The 22,100-nt window shown below is 34.6% G+C and overlaps 1 protein-coding gene across 1 annotated transcript in view; it reads left to right on the top strand.

Annotated features, from left to right (window-relative positions):
- The window catches only part of IL1RAPL1 (interleukin 1 receptor accessory protein like 1), a gene marked incomplete at both ends in the record, with an annotated part of 689,353 nt that extends 678,222 nt beyond the window's left edge, over window positions 1-11,131 (top strand). Inside the window, 2 exons of the mRNA XM_084305975.1 lie at window positions 9,165-9,335; window positions 10,413-11,131. Of these exons, the coding sequence (XP_084162101.1) occupies window positions 9,165-9,335; window positions 10,413-11,131 (890 nt within the window). The remainder of the gene's footprint in view (window positions 1-9,164; window positions 9,336-10,412) is intronic.
- Window positions 11,132-22,100: the final 10,969 nt, after the last annotated feature.

Here is a 22,100-nt window from a genome sequence, read left to right on the forward strand (position 1 = left end):
GACAGGAGATCTCCATGGTATCTTTCATCTTATTCTTAACCTTCCTTGCAAAGGAAACATGGGAGAATAGAGGCATGAAGGTCTCAGCCTCTGAACATGACAGGGTTGGCACAAGGGAACCAGTTACTCTGGTTTCACTTTCAGTTTTCAACCTCACGCCCCCCTCCCCAACCCCCAACCCCATCCCCTCCCCCCACCCCCACCGCAATTTGCCATTTCTGGAATAAAACAAAACACTCCTAAAATGATTAAAATGTGTCACCGCTGAACTCTCTAAATGGAAATGTTTCTTGGTCTTCATATATAATACCTGTAGTAGTTGTTTCTGGGCTGTCTGGGTTTCACTTTCTTAAGAGATGAATTTTATTATTTACTGAGAGGAAGCCAATCAATACTCAGATTACAAGACTGACAAAACAATTTGTGTGTTAAAGTCCCTGTTGCAAGTGGGACTCCTAACATAATTGTGATTTTCATCCTTACCGTTATTTAGCAGCAAGAGACTTGCAGGTTTCACAGTCAGACCTATGGGATTGCCCAAATAATACCTTATTAACTGCACAAGTCAAGACCAGGTAAGACATATTCCTCTGTGGTTTCCTGGATTTCATCACAGTAAACATCTTACACAGCAGAGAAAGACAATGCTTTGAGATTCTTAACACTTCAGTGTGACTTGGCTGCTAACTTTCCAATATAGCTTTTATCAGTGGCTTAGGCACCTCCCAAAGTACTTCTGTTAATGATTATGCTATGCAGGTACACCTAGCCTGAAATTAATGCTGAAGTTAGTGACTTTGCAATTACAGAATCTTCCCTGGGGACCCATGGAATAAGTTTGCAATAGCAATCTCACCATGGTGTATGCATTCTTATTGGCTATTGGCAAATTGTGGCAATAAGAAATCCTACTCTATGAATATCAATTTCAAATTCTATTAAAGACACCTTTAGAAAAAAAAATGCAGCTTTCATTTTTCCAAATATTACTGGTTACAAAACAGGGATTTTCATCTTATTTAATTATAATTTTATTGTTGCTGAATTGCTTATGCTAACTCTTTTTGTTTATTTATTTACCTCAGAAAAGCAATTCAAACAATAAAATCTCAATTTATGTCTCTACTGAGTATGGGTTTTTCTAGTTTCCTTGAAACTTACTAATTCAAAGAAAAGATCCTGCTTTTTTCTCTCTCCCTATTTTATAGCATATAAAGCATAATAATAATAAACTACAAAAAAAAAAAAAAAAAAAAAAAAAAAAAACAGTATTATCACCAAGAACTTCCTTACATTTCAAACTAAAAGGCTGCTATAGATTAGAGTCCAGAAATAAAGCAGAAAGAAAACAGATTTTACCGTCTGAAGACAGGTATCTCATGTTCCTCACCCAGCAGCTTTATCAAATAGCTCTAAGCTTTGAAGTTTGTTTGTTTGTTTGTTTGTGTTTGTTTGTTTTGTTTTAGTTTTTTTTGTTTGTTTGTTTGTTTGTTTGTTTGTTTTAGTCACAGGCCAGACTTCCAAGGTAGGCAAGATGAATGCAGCACATTTGCACGTGATTTCAAGAATTCTAGATTGAAAGCCTGTTTCCAAGCTGCTTCCCCCTTGAGTTTTGTTTATATCTACAACGACATCCTTAAATTTTTGATTTTGCTCAAATCAAGGCTGTCTCAGCTCCAGTTTTCAAAATAGCCTAATGATTAATTATAAGGACTGTCATTACAGATTAAGAAAACTAAAGAACATGCATAAACTTGAGTATGTATTTTGTGTAAATTACTATCTCTTTTATTGAATTAGGACCGTAACAAGCAGTTATGGTCTTAACTACTTATAGTAGTTATAACTACTTGACACTTTGTTAATTTAAGAAATTTCTTTGGTACAGAAAAAATATATTCTTTCATTTTCAGAGTTTATATGACACTTTATTATTTATTTTCTCATTTTTTAAATAAGAGATAGGCTTTCATAGATAACTAACATGTTATGTTCTGACCGCTTGCTAGGTAGTTAACATTCATTCTTTCATACCTTATTACTAATAATGTTTTTCTCAGTTTTGTGTCAGACCAGAAAAAAAACATACCAACCAAGTATGAATTACCTTCTATCATCATATTTTAATTTTCATTAGTGTTAAAATTCTCAGATTAGTATAAGTACTGTTTGCATGTCAAAAGCAACTTTTGAGATTAATGCTGCACCAATTTTTAATATTAAAAGTAGAATTGCTTCAACAGTAGTATTTAATTATTTAATTTAAACTTCCTTACTAATGAGAATGACTAAGAAATATTAAAGTCCTTTTCATTTAATTACAAATATAAAATCAGAAAAGCAAGAGGAAAAAAATGCCACTAATAATAAATTATTCAGTTTAAATAAGTAATAATCAATCTCATATATATATATTTAAGAAATTTTAGTTGAAATTTGAGAAAAACGAGCAAAATATGGCTTACAGATAGTTTTATTTTTTAATATTTGAAATCATATCAATGTATTATTTTTTATCTTCCTGGAATCATTCAAGGAATGTCAGATGCAGCATTGATAAGTTGTCATTTTCATAAAGTTTTGTTTGTTTTTTTCGTTTTTTTTGTTTATGAAAACCACTAAAATTTTGTGTTTCTTTTATTATTTTATGTTCCTTAGGCTCAGTATGACTTAACAAATTGATAGGAAGGGAAAGAAAATAAAATCACACACACACACACACACAAAAAAAAAAAAAGCCCCAAATACATAGGGCCAAGATGCCCTATGCCTTAGTAGTATTATAAATGTGCCTGCTACAGATAAAGGACATCTTTATTTTTCTTGTTCTATAGTGTGCTGAGAATACTCATGAACCTTTTTAGAACTGATTAGACTTCTGTAACCTTTTTCCAAGTGTTGTGTTTACAAAACCTCTCTCCAATGCACCAATGCCCACTTCAGATAAGGATCTGCACTATCATTAGGTATACTACATTTAATAGGTACTTCACCATGGGAATGCTAGTGTTGGCAGGTTTTTATTTTTATTATCAATAAAAGGTACTCAACATTAAAAAAAAAAATAAAATAAAAAGGTAGGTGAGCTTCATAACCAACAGTAATTAGTGTGAGGAAAAGCAAAAGCATTTTGAAAAACTTTTAATGATTTGGGGTTTTTAATCAGCTAAGAATTAGGATTATATTTTTCATTATTCTGAGGGTAACAAACGGTATTGCAGTGTGAATATTAAATGTTTTAAATAATGAAACTTGTACAGATTATGTAATGCCTTGTGTTATAATTTTGAAGAAACTACACTCTCCATGAAATTTTGAAAGCTCACCAATTTGCAACTCTTGCTGAACACAGGATATTTTCAAGGAGGAAAGCCTTCTCCATCAGCCTCCTGCCATTTCTCTGCAGGACTGGGAGAATCCATTCTATTGTTTCTAAGAACCCCACCTGAAACTCTTTGATAAATCAGTACATTGCTCCCAAACTCAAACAATGAGTATGCTGACACATGCTCTGGAAAAGGAGGGGATTCTGCCATCCAGCTCCCATTGATTTATAAAGGGAAGATCTGGGAAAGTCAGAAGCGTCTACTACTATTCCTCATCACAGAGCAGTCCACACATGGTCAGCTCCCTTCAGAGTGCTGGGTATATCTGAATTCACTCCTAATCACTCCGGAAGATTTCAGGGCATGCAGAGTCATTAGCTGACCCTGGTTTCTAGGTTTACAATTTCATTAAAATGTTTCAGATCTAGCAACACTATGAAAAATCACATTGTAGATTTCCTTTGATTTTGATCTATTAGTCTGTCTTGTGCTAAAACGTATTATGTGAGATGAAAATCAGACTTTGTCATCTGTTTGAACATAGCTGATAAGCAAAAAAAAAAAAAAAAAAAGCACTAGGGAGATACTTTTCTATTTTTAATTTTTCATCCACATATAGTGTTCTTCTGTCCTCTATTAGCAGAAATAGCTGCAATGTTTAAGGTTTAATAAACCCTCAAAGGCCCAAACTTGTGGCTCCTTGGAGTGTAAAATGCAAATCATTAGAAAACATATACATGTATAATAAATTTAAGTTAAATCTCTCTGCTTGTCCCTGTAGAAGAGGAACTTTTATCTATCTTTCTGTAGGCACCAGTTTACCATTTTTTCATGTATAACTGTTAAAAAAGCATGCATACAGATAAGTACTCAGATATCTGATAGCGATTTATTTGCCCAAAGATCCCATTTTCATGTGACAAAGTAGATGCATATGGAGCCTGAGTTTTATTTTATGCTTACATTGAGCCTTTAAATGACTGGTTTTGAACACACCCTTGGAATAACAAGCAGGGCTTACAGCTTCATCCCCTAAAAGTTTTTATCACTTCTGCAGGGATAACGTTGAAGAAAGTTACAGGAAATGTGATCATTTCTATGTTTGGATGATTGCTGAAAGAATGGAGAGTGTAAAAGAATTCATGTTTCATTGATGTGTCAGGTGTTTTGGATAAAATCCTGGTCAATGAACTAAATAATGTTTTTATATGTTCTTAATGGAGCTCGTAAATTCACCTTAAATGTTTACCTCTAAGAGAGAGGCAAACAACTTTCTCTGACCTGTGGTTGAGTTTAGCTCCAAGAACATTATTCAATGGCCTTACTTTCAACTCCATACAACAGTTAAAATGCTATGGTGAACTTTGTACTTCCTGGTCTGTTTTGACCAGAGCCTTATAGTACCTGTGGTTATGGGTTGACTGAAACAGTTGTGGACTGAATGTATCATACCTGGAGCACAGATCATGCTCAACCCCATTGTGCTACGCTAATCCAGAGCTTCCACATGCTCTCATGGTTGTTTACAATACACAACTGATTTTATTTTTTATTTTTATATTTTATTTATTTTATTAAATCTTGATGAATTTGGCTGTGCAAGGTATGCTTTATGCTTCATTTCAATCTTTTCGGTTAATGGATACAACAAAGCTTAACAGAAATAAAGGCTGTTGAACTGAAGGGCTCCATCCTACTTGTATACCTGATAGGCAGCAGAAAACAGCTATAACCGCATAACTGGAGAGGATCATTTGTCCATTCACAAGAAATGAAAAGAGGAATCAAACCTCTTCCCATCTACAGCAAAATTGCCATTGTGTGATATTGTATATCATACTCAGATGTGTTCACTGAATTAAAGGACAGCTATTACATAAAACAGCTCTGCAAAGTACCTGGAGGTAATGCAAGAAGAACCTATACTGATATGTTTCTGTAAATGTGTATAATGTGTATATATATATATATATGGGAAAGTCACTATATATATATATATATATATTTCCTGAAATTGTTAAGGAAAGAAATGTGCTTTCAAGTACAAAAGTATATGTAGAAAATTGCTCAAAGTCTCCATGAGACAGGAAAAGGTTTCAGATTAAATGATCAAAATCCTGCATTTGGTAATTAGCAGTTATTTTTCTTCCTAAGTGTGGGAGGAAACAATTAGTGAGTAACTATATTCCAGTTTATTGCTAAAGCACAGGAGCCTGACAGAAACAAATCTTTGAAATGCCATAATAAAACAAATCTTTGATGTGCCATACATAAAGTCAAAGTACAGTGGCAGTCAATCACATTTTCATTCAGAGGATGCTTGGACTGAAGACTTAATTGTTTGCTGATGAGGGGAAATGAGGAAATTCTCATTGTAAAAATAATTTTTTGATGCCACTAAAACTTTCTTTGTTTTGCTTTTCTTTTCTTTGCCTCTTCGCCTTTGTTTTCTAGAACTGAATATTTGTTCCAGTCAGTATATGAACTGGAACATTTAGTTATCACTATATCACATAAGAGTAATAATATCAACTCTTTTGTGATTTGATTGTGATTAGGAGCAGATCAGGATTTTTCTGATTAAGTTTGTTGTTTTTGTTGTTTATTTTGTTTTTGGTTTTGTTATTTTGTTGTTGTTTGGTTGTTGGTTTTGCTTTTTTTTTTTATTATTTTTTTGTTGTTGTTGTTGTTTGTTTTGTTATTTTTTGTTCTTTTGGAAAAGGAAGATATGCTGCGACCAAACATTTTCATGTGATAAATATCTGTTCCAGTGAACAATCAAGAAAACACAAAGCTCTGATAGATTTCCTGCATGCTTTCTCAGAGTCTGAGGGCTCCTAGATACATTACTGAAATGAAGGTCTACATAGGAAAGAACCCAAGAGCAAAAGTTTTACAGAACCTCCTGCTTCCTTGTGATGTGGCCAAAAGACTGGCAAGATGTGAGCCCCAGCTGCCAGACTTTCACTCTGCCACAAGATCCACATGGCTGCAGACCCACATCACTCCTTCTCAGTTCATTGACACAGCATGTTAGGAAAGAAAAAGGGAGGGGAGGGGAAACGAAGAAATTAAGATCAGAAATATTCTTTGATATGTAGGCATTAGTCCCAGTCATTAAAATTAGAAGTAGGTGGAGCCTTTTAACTGAGTAGAAACACAGTCTAAGAGGTCACCTACTCTGTGTTTAAAAACTTCCCTGGAGATAGGAGATTTTGATAATTTTAAGAGTCCTCAATTTTTTCATTACAACGGGAAAATAATAAATAATGATATTGATATTTGACATCACAGATATGATAGCTTCTGACAGCTCCACAGCTATCTGCATGTTGTAGTCCATAAAATGTTTCAAAGTGTTGGCAATGTAACCTCCTGGCCCCCCTCAAAAAAAAAAAAAAAAAAAAAAAAAAAGGTGTAAGGTATGCTCTGTATTCCAGGCACCTCACATTTTGAGAACTGTCTGCTCATGCCAGTATGTCATCCCATTAGGTAGCAGGATTATCAAACATAATTTTTCTGTAAACTGAATTTTCCACTTTTCATCAGAGTTAAAAATAACTGACAGATGGGGAGTATAATAGCTCAGCGAAACCACTGTGTGAATGCAGCTAACACTTTCCCAAACTGGATTCACATCTAGCTGTACTGGAGTTTGAGTAAATTCATGATTGCCTGAAACCATCTGTGTACACATACTCTAGATCCTGGTCACTCATAGCTTTTGACACAAATGCTATTAAAACTAGGGAACTAGTGTAGAAAGAAATGTTCCCTGCAATCATGGATAATGCACTTGTAGTAAGTGGGAATGCTGGATCCTCCATGGTATAAAAATATTTCAAATAAAGACATTAATGTGATATTTACATATACAAGAAAATTGTGGCGTAGCGTGAATAATTTTCCTTCCAATTAAGAATGTACAAACCATCTTAACAGACAATGTCCTGAAGCCTTTAAGAGTTTGAACACTGCATTATTTCTTATGATTCATCCCTTTGAGAAATGATACATTCTCATCTTTATTCAAAGATTTCCAGTGAACCAATGCTGCTCTAAAACATGTAATATGTTTATGACCATTACTAATGAGATAAAAGAAAATGGCATTACACATCATCATTTTGTCAGTTGTAGTGATTACCTCGTATATTTCCTGACCTTTCTATGTGTTAACATGATTGTTGAGTTAAAACTATTCTAATGCAGTACTGGAATCTGCTCTGTAATCTCCCTGTAGTTCATATTTGATCTATATGGTGTTCTTTCAAGGCATTGTCAGAGGCATTAGGTTCTTGTTTATCATGAAGGATCATGGTTTCACAAGTACTGAAATAATGGAAAAACAAAACCAAAGAAGGTATTTCTTCTCTTTCATTTCTGTTGTTGTTTTGTGGTATTGATTTTATTTTTATTTTATTTTATTTTATTTTATTTTATTTTATTTTATTTTATTTATTTATTGTGAACATAGCAATCCAATAGATAATTTAACATAAAATGAGTGTAAGAGAGAAAATGAATCACACACTTATTATATCAGATTTGAAAGTTTGAAAGAAGTTTGACTATTTTAATTTTGTCATCTGCAAATAGTTATGAAAACAGTATGAATTGCTCCTTGAAAGAAGGAGTGGACCATCCAAGATTAGCACCTGTTCTTTAACTTTACTTTGCACCCCTCCTGTATTCAACAGGTTTTTCCAAATAGGGCAACCAGAGTACAAAAAGGTATAAAATCACGAAAGGACTAACTGAGTAAATAACTGAAGTCAACAGTGAATGAATATAATATTTCTTATGACACAGAGTAGAGTATTCAATCAGGTATCTTTTACAAGCAATTGATATTCTCGATAGCCTGTGCATAATGTTGTCAAAAGAGTTAGAAGGATGTTAACATTTCATTACTCTTGCCATTGATTTTTTTCTGCTTTCTTCACAACAAAAGTCAAAACATGACCTCTTATTCCACTGAGTTAGTTCCAGAGCACTTGGCATTATTGACCTCCTAATGAAAATTAATGATGGCTCTTTTGATTCAGTCTTTCAAGTAGGCACACCAAGCACATTTAAGAAACCGGCAAATTTATTCCTCTTACTAAAATGAAATAACATGCTGTTAAATACAAAAATGTACATTAATGTAGCATTTAATTTACATATTTAAGCACACTGAATTCAATAGTTTTGAACTGCATTTTCAGGATCTGATGTTACATAGATCTAAGCTTGCCAATAATCTCAGACCTGAAAAGCCGATGAGTGTTATGACTAAATCTACGCATATTCTTAAAACATTTTGAGCCTTAAATTTGTAGTGAAAATTTGGCAAGAACAATTTTTTTTATGATGCATCAGAGACAATACTTTATGAGCTTACCTGTTTACATGCCTTTCTTTTCCATTTTAAAGCTTTAAAATAATTTGTATTCTTTTCAGTGACTTTTTTCTTCTGTGCTCACAAGCTGCCACCACACAGCCAAGTGAATTTCCTTCATACAGTGCCTTACACAATTAAGCACACAGTGACTTCAATGTATGGGTATGGATTCTTCTTTGCATCCATGTAGTCATAGGATCATAGAATATCCCGAGCTGGAAGGGAGCCATAAGGATCATCAAGTCCAACTCCTGGCACCATAAATATGTAAATAAGGATTAACTCCACTGGGTGAAATATGAAAGGTGAATGGTTTCATAACTGGAGATTGAGTGAAAGCTTGCTATTTTATCTAAACAGTTTGCTATTCCTGGGCAATTCTGCCAGGAAAAATTCCTCAGCAATTATCTAGGAACAGTGAAAAATCTTATTTTCTTCCTCTATTTCTTTAGACAATAAAGACTATGATGCATATCTATCCTATACCAAAGTGGATCCTGACCAGTGGAATCAAGAAACTGGAGAAGAAGAAAGATTTGCTCTTGAGATCTTACCAGATATGCTTGAAAAGCATTATGGATACAAGCTGTTCATACCAGACAGGGATTTAATTCCCACAGGAAGTAAGACATGTCTTTATGCTTGTGTATTTCCTAAATAGCAAACGAAGTGATTCTATATATGATTTTAGTATCATTTCTATGCTTACTCCTTCAGAATGTCATCTTTCCTCCATCATCCTTGGGAATAATGAAGATAAACCACCAAACATGTTTAATGTGCATTTCCCAGATAAGAGGATTATATTTTAATAATTGTATTATACTTGTTGGAGGTGAGACAGTGCAGAAAGGACATGCATATGTAATGGAAATGAATTTTATTAATAATATTTCACAGATTCTTGGAGAGCCTGCACAGCTAGGGATAAGAAAATAAGTCTTTATTTTCTGTTTCTGAGTGTTTTCCTGGAAAGATATCCATGACTTTAATTCAAAAGTAAATAAATATATAAATAAATATTGATATGCAGGTATTCCAGAAATTAAGACAGGAAGAAAAAGAAAATAATTGTGTGTACTGAGGCAAGGTTTGAGTAATGATACCAGAAGATACAGCAGAGCAAAGAAGTGAGTTCTGGCAGTGCCCACTGAAGATAAATGTGTAGTGGAAGCACTGGAGTATTCTTGGAGATTGAAAATGAGAATAGATTCCAATTGATAGTATATCTTTTTCCTATATCTTTCACAATTGTATAATTTGAGTATCATTTGAATTTGAGACTGAGTCAACAAAGCACATAGTTTCTGTTCTGTTTCCTACCTGGGTGACTTCTCCTTTTTAAAGAATAAAATGGCGATGAATGCACTTCTTCCAGTAAAGATATAGGTTCAAAATGACAGTTCATGCACATACCCTACCAAACCATAGCACAAAGGAGGATAAATGTTTCACTGAATCACAGAATAGCTAAGGTTGGAAAGGATTTCTGGAGGTCATCTGGTCCAACCCCTGTTCAAACAGGGTCACCCAAACCAGGTTGTCCTGGCAAGCAAACCTGACCTGTCTGAAGGTGATGTTTTTGCAGAGTTCAGTGAATTCTTCTGGGAGCAGGGAGTTTACATCTGTTTTTTCTCCGCAGTCTAGGGGAATGGAGTATTTTCTTGGCTTGATTGTTGAGCAATTGTCTTATTTTGTAGCCTACATTGAAGACGTGGCAAGATGTGTAGACCAAAGCAAACGATTGATTATCGTCATGACTCCGAATTATGTTGTAAGAAGAGGCTGGAGCATCTTTGAACTGGAAACAAGGCTTCGAAACATGTTAGTCACTGGTGAAATCAAAGTGATACTGATCGAATGCAGTGAACTGCGAGGAGTTATGAACTACCAGGAAGTTGAGGCCCTGAAACATACGATCAAGCTCCTCACTGTCATTAAATGGCATGGACCAAAATGCAACAAGTTAAATTCCAAATTCTGGAAACGTTTACAGTATGAAATGCCTTTTAAGAGGACTGAACCCATCACACATGAGCAGGTTTTAGATGTCAGTGAGCAGGGGCCCTTTGGGGAACTGCAGACAGTCTCCGCAATTTCAATGGCTGCTGCCACCTCCACTGCTCTTGCCACTGCCCATCCAGATCTGCGCTCCACCTTTCACAATACATATCACTCACAGATGCGCCAGAAACACTATTATAGAAGCTATGAATACGATGTACCTCCTACTGGCACCCTGCCGCTTACCTCAATAGGTAACCAGCATACCTACTGCAACATCCCTATGACACTTATAAACGGGCAGCGGCCACAGACAAAAACTAACAGGGAGCAGAATCCGGAAGAGGCTCACACAAACAGTGCGATACTGCCCCTCTTGCCACGGGAGACCAGTATATCAAGTGTCATTTGGTGACAGAAATACAAGGGGCTATCCACCCCCTTGAGTAGGAGCTGAGTCTGCAGTCTGGTGCCTGGAACTACATCCTCGACTGCTGCTGTTAAACATGCATTACAATCGATAACATACGAGGAAAAACAGGGTCTTGTACATATGTTTTTTGCAATTTCTTTGTAGCATTGGTCTTCCTGTTTTACCCATGTCTCTTTCCATTTACATTTTCAACTTTGTTTTATATGTCATTGGAATTTGTATATTTACATTTTTTTAAATGAAGAGACTGCTGTATAGATAGGAAACTTTTTTGCTTCATTAGTATAGGTTTAGATTTTTTTTTGTTTGTTTTTAACCTCTCTTGGGAATGCTTGGACAAAGCTCTGTTGGTATCAGAATCGCCATCCATTTTGTTGGCCTGTCTAGCCTGATTCCTGAATGCCATGCCTGCTGCAGTTCACCTGTTTTGGAGAATATTTGTTCTTAGAAGGACCCCATCCTTCACTGAGAGCTCCGGTTTCATTTCTCCTCTTGTAACATGCACTGCTTCTTCCCTGCCCTTATTATGGTCCCATTTGGGGTACTGCAGTCTGATCATCTAACATGTAACTTGGTAGAAACCTGTCAAACAAGAGAATATACCCAATCTGTATCAGTTGCTTCACAGTAGTCACTACAGAGTGTGTAGAATATAGAGATGGTTTGATTTTTGTTTTCTTGTTTGTTTGCTTTTTGTTGTTGTTATTGTTGTTTTTGTTTTGTTTTAAGAATGAGTTAATTGTACCCCTTTTATAAATATAAAAGCAAACCTTATTTTTAACACTTCCTGGAAAAGTATTAATATGGCTGTGGATTTTATTTTTAAGCATTTGACATTTTCTTTTCCCCTTTCCAAAATCCTGCAAATAAGATCATTTGCAGCCTTCAGGCAAGTAAGACAAATGAGAAAATAGTCACTGAAGTGCAGTGAGTCCTTCTGATATTTACAATGATGATTTCCAAACCAAAGGGGAATAAAAAGGCAGTATCATGTTTGTCACTTTGTTTTAAAGTGTTATTTTCTGAAAAAGTAAGAGCAAAACATTATTTTGCTGTTGATTGCAGAGTCCCCTTGTATCTTAATGTTTTTAAAATGTATTTGCTTTAAAATGGTATATTCTAGATTAAGAAATATTCTTTCATTTGGTTTTAGCTTGTAACAATAAGTAAAACAATTACAACATGATTTCAGTTAAGTACTCAGGCAAAAAAAAAAAAAAAAAAAAAAAAAACTGGCAAATATCATTGTTTTCAGAATAAACTTTATTTATACAAAATTATTTAAATCAGACCTGGAAGTATTAAAACACTTTATTCACTTTAATGATTAAATAAATTAGTTTTATTTTTAATGTATGATTCTATCTTTGAGGAGTTGCAAATAATGTGTGTACCATGGCTTCAAGAGAAGAAACAAGCCACTATGTTTACATCTGGACATTTTTAAGACAAATGAAATAAGCATCTTACTTATATTTATGTTTTAAATAATGGAAAAGTCCTTTCTGGTTTGAAAAGCAGCATGGAGCACTGTCATAGTTATATGAGTTATTTAGGCCAAGCTCTCTGGTAGTCTCTGCTAAAGAAACAGAGGAGCTGGGGCAGAGTACAGTCATGGGTTTGATTGACTCTGGCAGAATTGTAACTGGCATCCTCACAGACAGATCTTATAGTCTATTTCTGCAATTAATTAGCTTTAGGTATTTTATGGTATCTGACTGATACTGGCCAATATAATGGATTTGTGGTGGTTGTTCATCCTAATCATCTGAAGGAGAAAAGCACAGCTTTTTTTATTTTGGTCTTTCTTAATGAGAAGTGATGGGTAGAGAGCAGGTAAACTGCAGTTTGGGGGATGTTTGTGGAAGTAATCCAGAACTGACAGTGTGGGAGGAAGAAGATATGATCCTGTTGCGAAAGTCAAGAAATCTCAGTATCTGCATAACAAGCTGATAGGGCTTTGGGATGTGTGCTGCTTTTGTTTGCTATAAAATGTTCATTTCTCTGACAATTTGCTTAAGTCCTTTTCTACAATCTGTTCTTTATGTTGGTATCTCCCACTGGACATGTGCCAAATGTCCCCAGAATGAAAACAAAGCTGCTAGTCCTGTTAAAAATTTAAGACAGCTTTGGACATTTGGTTATTTTCATAATGTAAAAAAGCTAATATTTGCTCTTATGGACATCTGACAGACATCGATGACACTTTTCTTCATTCAGCTTAATGCCAAATACCCCAGTACCCTCTAAAGCAGTGCATTACTTTTTTTTTTTTTTTTCTTTTTCTCTGCCTTTTACATGTCCTGGGGTAAAGACTGGAATGTGGAATAAATGTAGAATGTAACTATCTGACCAGAGTCACATTTAGGCAACATTAGGTAGGTGTTTCCTTAGCCACAAGGAGAGTACTTTTCTGTTCTATTTTATGTAGATTTAAGCACTTTTAATAGCATGATTCAGGGACTGATGGATACCATTTGATATTCATACTACTTTAAAAAAAAAAAAAAATCTTATAATATTTTGTCATAATATTAAACAAAAACCAACCAACCAAACAAACAAAACAAAATAAAACAAAATAAATGAAAAAGCTATCTATGGCTTTAGAGACATTCCTCCTTAGAATTACTCCTCTGTGAATAGCTTTGTGTGAGAAACAGTGAAGGAAATTCTTGTGTGTTCACATGCTCTATGTTTGACAAAAAATTGTGTTGGAACACAAAATAAAATGAGGGGAAAAGAAACAACAACTCATTGCCCTAGTGCTTAGGCTCCATTTTTTATTGGTAAAGATGTTCCAGTTTTGGCAATGCAGCCTGAAGTGTGCATGCAATAGCCACATGTAAGGTTTAGCCATAAACAAATAGCACTTTATTTTTAAAACTGCACAGTGTGATGGTTGGAAAAACTTACTCTGCCTGGTCAATAACTTCGGGTCTGCATGTGGATTCTATGCACGTGTTACCCAAGTGTGGTGCTTTGTCTTTATAAGGCTCTTTCTGATCAGGGTAATCCTTGATGTAAAACTAAAGGACTGTATTATACAACCTACGGAGAATCAGTGTATAGGTCCTCCTAGCAGTATATGTAGCTGGACATAAATGGAGTTCTGTGTGGAAGGCTGATAATTATTCTGAAGGCAAAGTGCATTGCTGGGTCTGATTCTGTTCACAGTTGCAGAAATATGACTTGAGAATAAATCTAATAAAGCTGAATGAGTCTAAGATGGATTTGTGTGAGAGAAGGAAATTGGAAAAGAAAAGAGAAAAGGATTTCATATTTTCTGGCTGTGACAAACTAAAATCTTGGCCACAAGAAAAGCAGCAGCAAAATATCTTCTGAATTTTAGTAGGGACCCAGTCTTCACCTGGCAGCCAACATCAAACATTTCAAATGTGACCTGGTTCAGAGCTAAGTACAGTTAGCCTTATATGAAAACTAAGATACTTCTATTACTGCACAGCTGAGAAAATCACATGTATGTTTAATAATGGGTGATAATCAGCTTCAAAATAATTAGAAAGCCTGTTATACCTGCCTGATTAAAATTTTCAAAGTTTTAAACAGGCTTCTTTCATTCTTAAATTAAAAAAAAAAAAAAAAAAAAAAAAAAAAAAAAAAGCAAGCAAGCTTAAGGAAACTTTAATTAAAATCCAAAAGGGAAAAAAAATAGTTTGGTAAAGTACACTAAAAAAAAAAATAGAATAAAGGCCAATGGAGAATAAAGATAAAGGTCACAACACTCACCTGTGTCTTTACTCTTTTTTTTTTTTTTTCCTGTCATGCAATGCTTCGTACTCTGGCTGACCTACGTAAAGAAACTGGCTTTTCTGGGGCCCATCCAGAGAGATCAGAAACACAAATATATCCCATTGTCTAATATACTTCTGAATTTTGTACTTGCCAGTAGTCTAGCACAGAGAGTTTCTGGTGCATCTGCTATTGTCATGATATAGAGGATGGCAGAAATCTGTTAGTGCTAAACAACAACAAAAAAAAATTATCTCTGTAATAGGCTTAGTTTATTATCCAGAGTAGCTATATCCCTTCACACATGCCTTGTATCTTATTTGCCATCACTAGAACACTTTTTTTTCTAGCCCATTTCTTATATGAGCAAGAGATTAATTTGGCTGTAATCAGAACAATGTAAGCAGTTTCACAGCGATGATTCAGCTTGTATAATGACTACTTTTATTTTCTATCAATTGCAGCTCTTCACCTCCTAAATAATCCACTGACTGGAGGTTGGAGAATGGACATTTGAGACATTGTCTGTCATTTAAGATTCATTAGAGGAGGTTGTTCACTTGATTTAGCAGCAATACCTAGTTGTCACTTATGATGTCATTTTGCTGGGCTATTTCCCATCAACTCTGGCTACAACCTCAAAGAAGATATGCTGGCAGCATCACTTTCCTCCAATTGGCCTTTGATTGATGGTCCAGAACTTGGAGCTGTTGCCCTGGGAAGTAAATCTGATAGAAATGTTTCTGCTATCAAGGGTTTTCCTACACTTTTTTTTTGTTTGTTTAAATTCTGTTTGGGATCTTTGCTCTGCATTAATAAGATCTGTCAAGAGTCTGCTTAGTTATCTAGTGGTCAGAACAGAAATTACAAAGGCAGGCCTGACACATTGTTTGAAAAATATTTAAATTTTGCAGCTAATCAGATTATTAATAAACTCATTGAGACTTAGAGTTGATGAAAAAAAAAAAAGGTTTCTCTTTTGTTATTACAACCAGACTCATTCCAAGAGGATTTGTACATGAAAAAGCCAATACCCCAAATAATGTAATTTCAGAAGCATTCAGTAGTGAATATAAATATTTTTATTTTCTAGGATCTAAATGGTATATTAAATAGGCAATCTTTATCTAGTACTGAGTTTGCAGAGAGTACATATACCTCTGCAGTGCCACTAGCATTACATAAACAATTAGAAGTGAAATATGAGAGCTAAGAACTTGATGGAGATATTCTTGATTTTTACTTTTTTTATTCGGACATATCTCTTACCAGTCAAAGCATGACAGAAGGGACACAAAAATTACTCCAGAAATAAAATCGATGTGTTTTTAACCTTCTTTTTCTCCCTTTTCTTGAATTTTAGATGTCTCTCTGCCTTCCTTCCTATCATCCAGGAAAAAAAAAAAAAAAAAAAAGAATACATACCAAACCCATGGTCCCCTGCACAATTTCAGGTGGGTAGGGCAGTTCAACCTGACATGAGAGGCTGAACAGCTCTGCAGACCTAGAGTACCCACACAGGGAGAGGGAGAGCACAGGGTCCTTTGTCTGTCATGCTTAGTTACCCCTATGTCAGGCAAGTGTAGAAGAAACTACAGTCCCAACACATTGCCATTCTTCCCCTGCAATAGAGAAGGTGTCAGTAGACCTTAAGGACAGCAACAGCAAATGTGAGTGACATCAGCAGGGCTAAATCCAGGCCCCTTATGGCAAAACAGCAATAAGAAGAAACAGCTGGCAGCATTACCAATTTGTTCAGTGTGCAAAGTGAAAACCAGCACTGAGCCTAGAAAGAGGTTAATTTAGCTGGTTAGGGTGCAGTCACTAAATGACAATTTGAGGAAACTGCTGTATGGATCAGATAGCACCACAGTGGGATCCCATCCCATCCCATCCCATCCCATCCCATCCGAATTTGTCATGCAAGCACAAGCACACAAAGCTTGGCTGGGATACATGTGAAAAGTCTTTGCAGAGATGGGGAAGTAAATGTCTTTTCTCCTGTGAAGAAATTTGCAAGAGCAAAGACTTGATTTAAATACATAAATATATATATATATATTTGTTCTAATTTCACACAACGTTTTTTACATCTTTGTATGGTGTTCATGTGAAGAAATGTCCCAATACTTTCCTGAACTTCTTGTGAAGTGAAAAAAAGTTTTAAAAGGTCATTTATGGGCTTACAATATCCTCAACCATGCATCTGCAGTAAGCTCCAGGTTATGAACACACATCCATAAATAAACAGATAAACAAAAAAATACAATTTTAAAAACAAAGCAAAGTAAAATAGTAACGTAATTGCTAATCTTTATTTCAACCAAGTTTTAAGGGCTTCTTTTTTCAAAACAGGATGTTTTCTTTTGGAGTTTTGTAGGAAGTTATGTGAGAGACAGTTTTAAATTTTCTTTTCATTGTTTGCATGACAGGTAAATCACAGGAAGATTATAGTTTTGGTTGGTTGGTTGTTGTCGTTTTTTTTGTTTCTTTTTTTTTTTTTTTTTTTTTTAGAAAGTCACATTATTCACTGTAATTTTAACACACAAATAGTAATGAATTTACAGACTTAGAAGAAATTGTTTACCAGAGTTAATACTCTCTGGTGAACAGCACACTACAACTCTAATTAAGTTCTTAGGGACATTTCAGTAGACAATTTAAGCAATTGATATTATATGTGCAACTTCAGCATCACATTAGAGGGATGTACATTTGTTTTCTTAAAACCCAGGTAACTTCAAATGGGACAATTACATAAATACAAAGCAGAGGAAAACAGCCACACAGCTGTCTCTTCATCTATCTTAGCAAAATTGCTCAGTGACATCAGGCTTTCTTTGAGATCACTAACCTATGGCTGCCTTTGCAAAACACATGAATCTTTGCAAAAATGCAGACATCTGGGGCAATGTTGCTGCAATAAGCACACACAGATACCCACACACTTTATACTTTGCTATACCTACACCTAGCTATTTTAACTTGTAATAATTTAATCATAGAACAATACAACAAAATAAACTAAGTAGCCTTTCCAGAAAAAAATCAGTGAAGTCCCAAACAGATGAATTTGTTCAAAGGACCGTATCCTCCACATGCTGCAAGATGAAAAAGTTTGTAACCAGGCCATTGCTAGGTTGCACTGTAACAGTCAGGTAGCTGGAGGTGACAGAGTGTGAGAAGTGTAGTGAAGATGTTTCCTGGTCATGTCATAATGGTACATGACTAACAACCAACTACTCCTGATGTCTCAGGAGATTACAAACCTCCTTTGCATATAGAACACTAGATACACAAATTTCCCAGGTGCTTCCTTCCCTTCTTGGGTGCTATCTGAAGCCATTTGTATAATCTTGCTGGAGGTAGGAAAAGATCCAAATGACAGTATCTACCTACACTGCCAGAATTCCTGTCATGGTCTATAACAATTAGGTCATTCAGTTCATCTCCAATTTTCTCTTCTGGTTTCTCAATTTACCATTTCATTCTTCATCTCACAAACAAAAGAGATTATGAATAGCATTCAGTGCCACATAGGAAATATCATTACCACATATATATATGTATTTACTGTTAGATATTTTTGCAGAGAGCTAAACAGCAGCACATGAAATGACACTTGCCAACTTGATCTTTATGTAACATTGAAGAAAAATTTCTTGTTCTTTCATCTTGGACATGTTACTTTCTGTGTTTCTTTCAAAATCATGGTAAAGAACAATCTAGAGTATAACAGTTTGGGGACAGACTGAGGAACACGACTATTATCTTCAAAGTTGTTTTAATTCTTTATTGCTCTCCATCCTGTCTTTGTTTTGTTTTGTTTTGTTTTGTTTTGTTATCCATAAGGGAACAGACAGCAGGACTGAGATACCTTTGCACTACATTGGATTACTGTTATCATAGGCACCTTAAAAAGAATGGGGTTCAGCTCTAGAGAACTGGAGCACAGTAGTCATGAACTGGGCTGAAAATATCCTACCTCGTCTTCTCTCACCAGTTCAAAGTGTTGCTGAATTTCCTCTGCTCGCACCTCACTTGGTTCTCCACCACACAGACACTCCTGTAAGGAGGTTTCAAAAGCGAAAATGGTGCTTTCAGGTGCTTCTTTCCAAAATGCTTGGTCTCAGACACAGTGAGTCTGCTGTTATATATACTCACAGAGAGATCCATTTTCTGTGAAAAAAAAAAAAAAAAAAAAAGTTTCCTTAATAGTTAGTCCTTCTGATTGCCATCTGCTGGCTTGCTAAGGCTCTCCAAAAACTCAAAGAATAAGACAAAATCAGTTATTTCAAAGTTAAGGTGAATCAATAGAAACGTATAGTATTATCACTGATGGTTTTGAATAGCCAACTAGAAAACACATATTTGACTCTTTTTCCAATTCTTTCTACTGTACTTTGCTCTAGATGATCTCCCTTTATAATGTATTCTAAATGTCTTGTAAAGATTTGATCTAAGCTTTTTACTATTAGTAAGCAAGCACAGAAATATTTTAATACAGCGTCTTGGTTTCATCATGATTTACAGACTCATTGTTTTTATCTTATCCTTGTCCAAAAGCTTTTAACGTTAAAACAGAAAGCTACCCAGAGTTAGGTAGTGGTGTAACAATGAACAGTTAGTAAGTTGAGGACGCTAAACCACAAAGTATTTATCTTAGGTCACATAACAAAGGGAAACTAAATTATCCTCCGAACTTTATATCTAAAATATGCTGATGTCACTTACACCAGTTCAGAGTCACGTAAGAATTTTACAAATAAAGCATGGTATTAAATCTGTGTTATTAGCTACTACTGTCATGTGACTATTTATAATGAAATAAACAAAAATACCATCTCATAGGTAAATATTTTATTAACGTATAGAAAATAATTGCACTTTCTTCAGAAGATAAGAAAGAAAGAAAGAAAGAAAGAAAGAAAGAAAGAAAGAAAGAAAGAAAGAAAGAAGAAGAAAGAAAGAAAGAAAGAAAGAAAGAAAGAAAGAAAGAAAGAAAGAAAGAAAGAAAGAAAGAAAGAAAGAAAGAAAGAAAGAAAGAAAGAAAGAAAGAAAGAAAAGAAAGAAAGAAAGGAAGAAAGAAAGAGAAAGAAAGAAAGAAAGAAAGAAAGGAAGGAAGGAAGGAAGGAAGGAAGGAAGGAAGGAAGGAAGGAAGGAAGGAAGGAAGGAAGGAAGGAAGGAAGGAAGGAACGAACACCTCTACAGGAAAGAACAAGTGCCTAGTTGTAATAGTAGAGGAAGAAATTTCTTCACTTTCACTTTTACAAGACAGCTACAAATGCAATAAAAGCAAGGAAATAAAAATCTCTGTATAAATTCTTGATTCTATAAACTGCAGCATCTTTTTACTGGTAGAAATTTGTCTAGAAGGTTTAGTCTCTTTAATTTCATTCAGCTCAGGAGAAGTTGGCTGTGCATAAGCACCATGCACAACACAACTCAAGTAGCAACAGACTCTTCTTGAGAGTACACTATTCAAAGCTAATAGCTGGATAAGCATCTCAATCTTCCGAAAGATCTCAGTTGACCTTCAATGATCCTGGGAACAGCAGATACAGTGCTCTGTAGTTCCTGCTGAATACATGCAGGTACATTACAGGTATGAATGAAATAAGCAAGTGCCATCCAGAGCTCTGAGATCTTTCTTAATTTGCTTTATGGGTGGCAGAAGTCAAAACCAATTCTGTTCAAGTCAGAAGAATCAATACCTTGTCAAATTAGTGTGAAGAAGAGCAGAATCAGGCCCAGAGTTTGCTAACATGGATTTCTGGTTATTCTATAACTTAATTGAAAGTTCAGAATCATTGACTTTTCCAAATGTCCATTATTATTGCCATATAAACCATAGATTAACATATGCATACCTGTCAAGGCTTTTTTTAAGGTTGCCGATATGACTAAAAATTAAAAAACATGACTTTTACTTTATGCACTTTGTGCAGAATCACTGAAGTTAAAATAGAAACACTAAAGTTATGTAGAGATACATCAAACTGTATTTATGCATATTGTATATTAAGATATTTTACCTAAAGAGATTAACATATTTATTTAAAAAAAATAATAGATGGCTCATAGCTAAGAGCTATTGTCTTTTTTGTAGTAATACTATACACATTGCTGAGAAGCAAGAGAAATTTGATCAAAGTGTTGTCTAGTTTCAGCATATGTTACTTTAAAAAGAACCACATTTTATCTTACCCTAAACCTTCAGAAAATTCGCCAAGCCTGGTATATAAAACTGAATAGCTTATTTATAACAAGTATAACACATTAAACGTTTTTGTATTTTCATCCATTTTTATCCTTACAGAAGAAATATATCATTCACTGTATATGAATGCTGCACACTTTAGCAATAGAAATATAGTTTTTTGTAACTTTGATTGCACTTGCCTTAACTTTTCCACACATAAATACGGACACCAATAACATACAGAAGGGAAAAAAAGAGGATTAAGTGAATTCAAATCCACAAAATTAGGCAAGTTTGGTACCAGATATATATTTTTCATTAATGAATAATAACACATGAGCATATTCACCAGAACCCTTGTAAAGAGTATATGAGCACATGATGCTATAGGTTTGTTAAAGCACAAGGTGTACTTTGTCTAGATTAAAAACAAAGCAAACAAACAAACAAACAAACAAAAAGAAAACAATAAAACTTTTGGTGTGACTTTGCTTTAGGTTTTTTAAAAAAAGTTGGATGTTTAAAAAGATCTTTATTACTTGCATATGAATATTTTTGTATAATAATATATGAAGAAGGTTTTAAAAGAAGCAAACAACAACCAAAAAAAAAAAAAAAAAACACAACCTACTTGATTTATGGTGTGCAACTTTTAGAGAAAAATAAACAGGGTATGTGTTTAGTTTGTAAAAAAAAAATGTTCTTTCAAGATTACTCTTTCACTGGTTAAATGCAAGGTTATGACAACTTGAAACACTTTTTTTTTTGTGACTGAAAGAAAAAAATAAAGCAATGTGAATAAGTTGCGTACACAATTTTTTTATTTTTTTTTTAAAGAAATTGTTGCTGATAGCAATATTAGCACAATATAGAAGACTTGGAAGGTTCCAGTTCAGTGATTTGACTTGCAAGACATACTTGGCCAGAGCATATGCATGGAATAAATTTGTTCAGCTCCACTGGATAGAATGGAGCTGCTCCAGCTTACATCAGCTG

This window comes from Netta rufina, assembly GCF_964035555.1.
Source record: "Netta rufina genome assembly, chromosome: 1".
In the NCBI taxonomy this organism is placed as follows: Eukaryota; Metazoa; Chordata; class Aves; order Anseriformes; family Anatidae; genus Netta; species Netta rufina.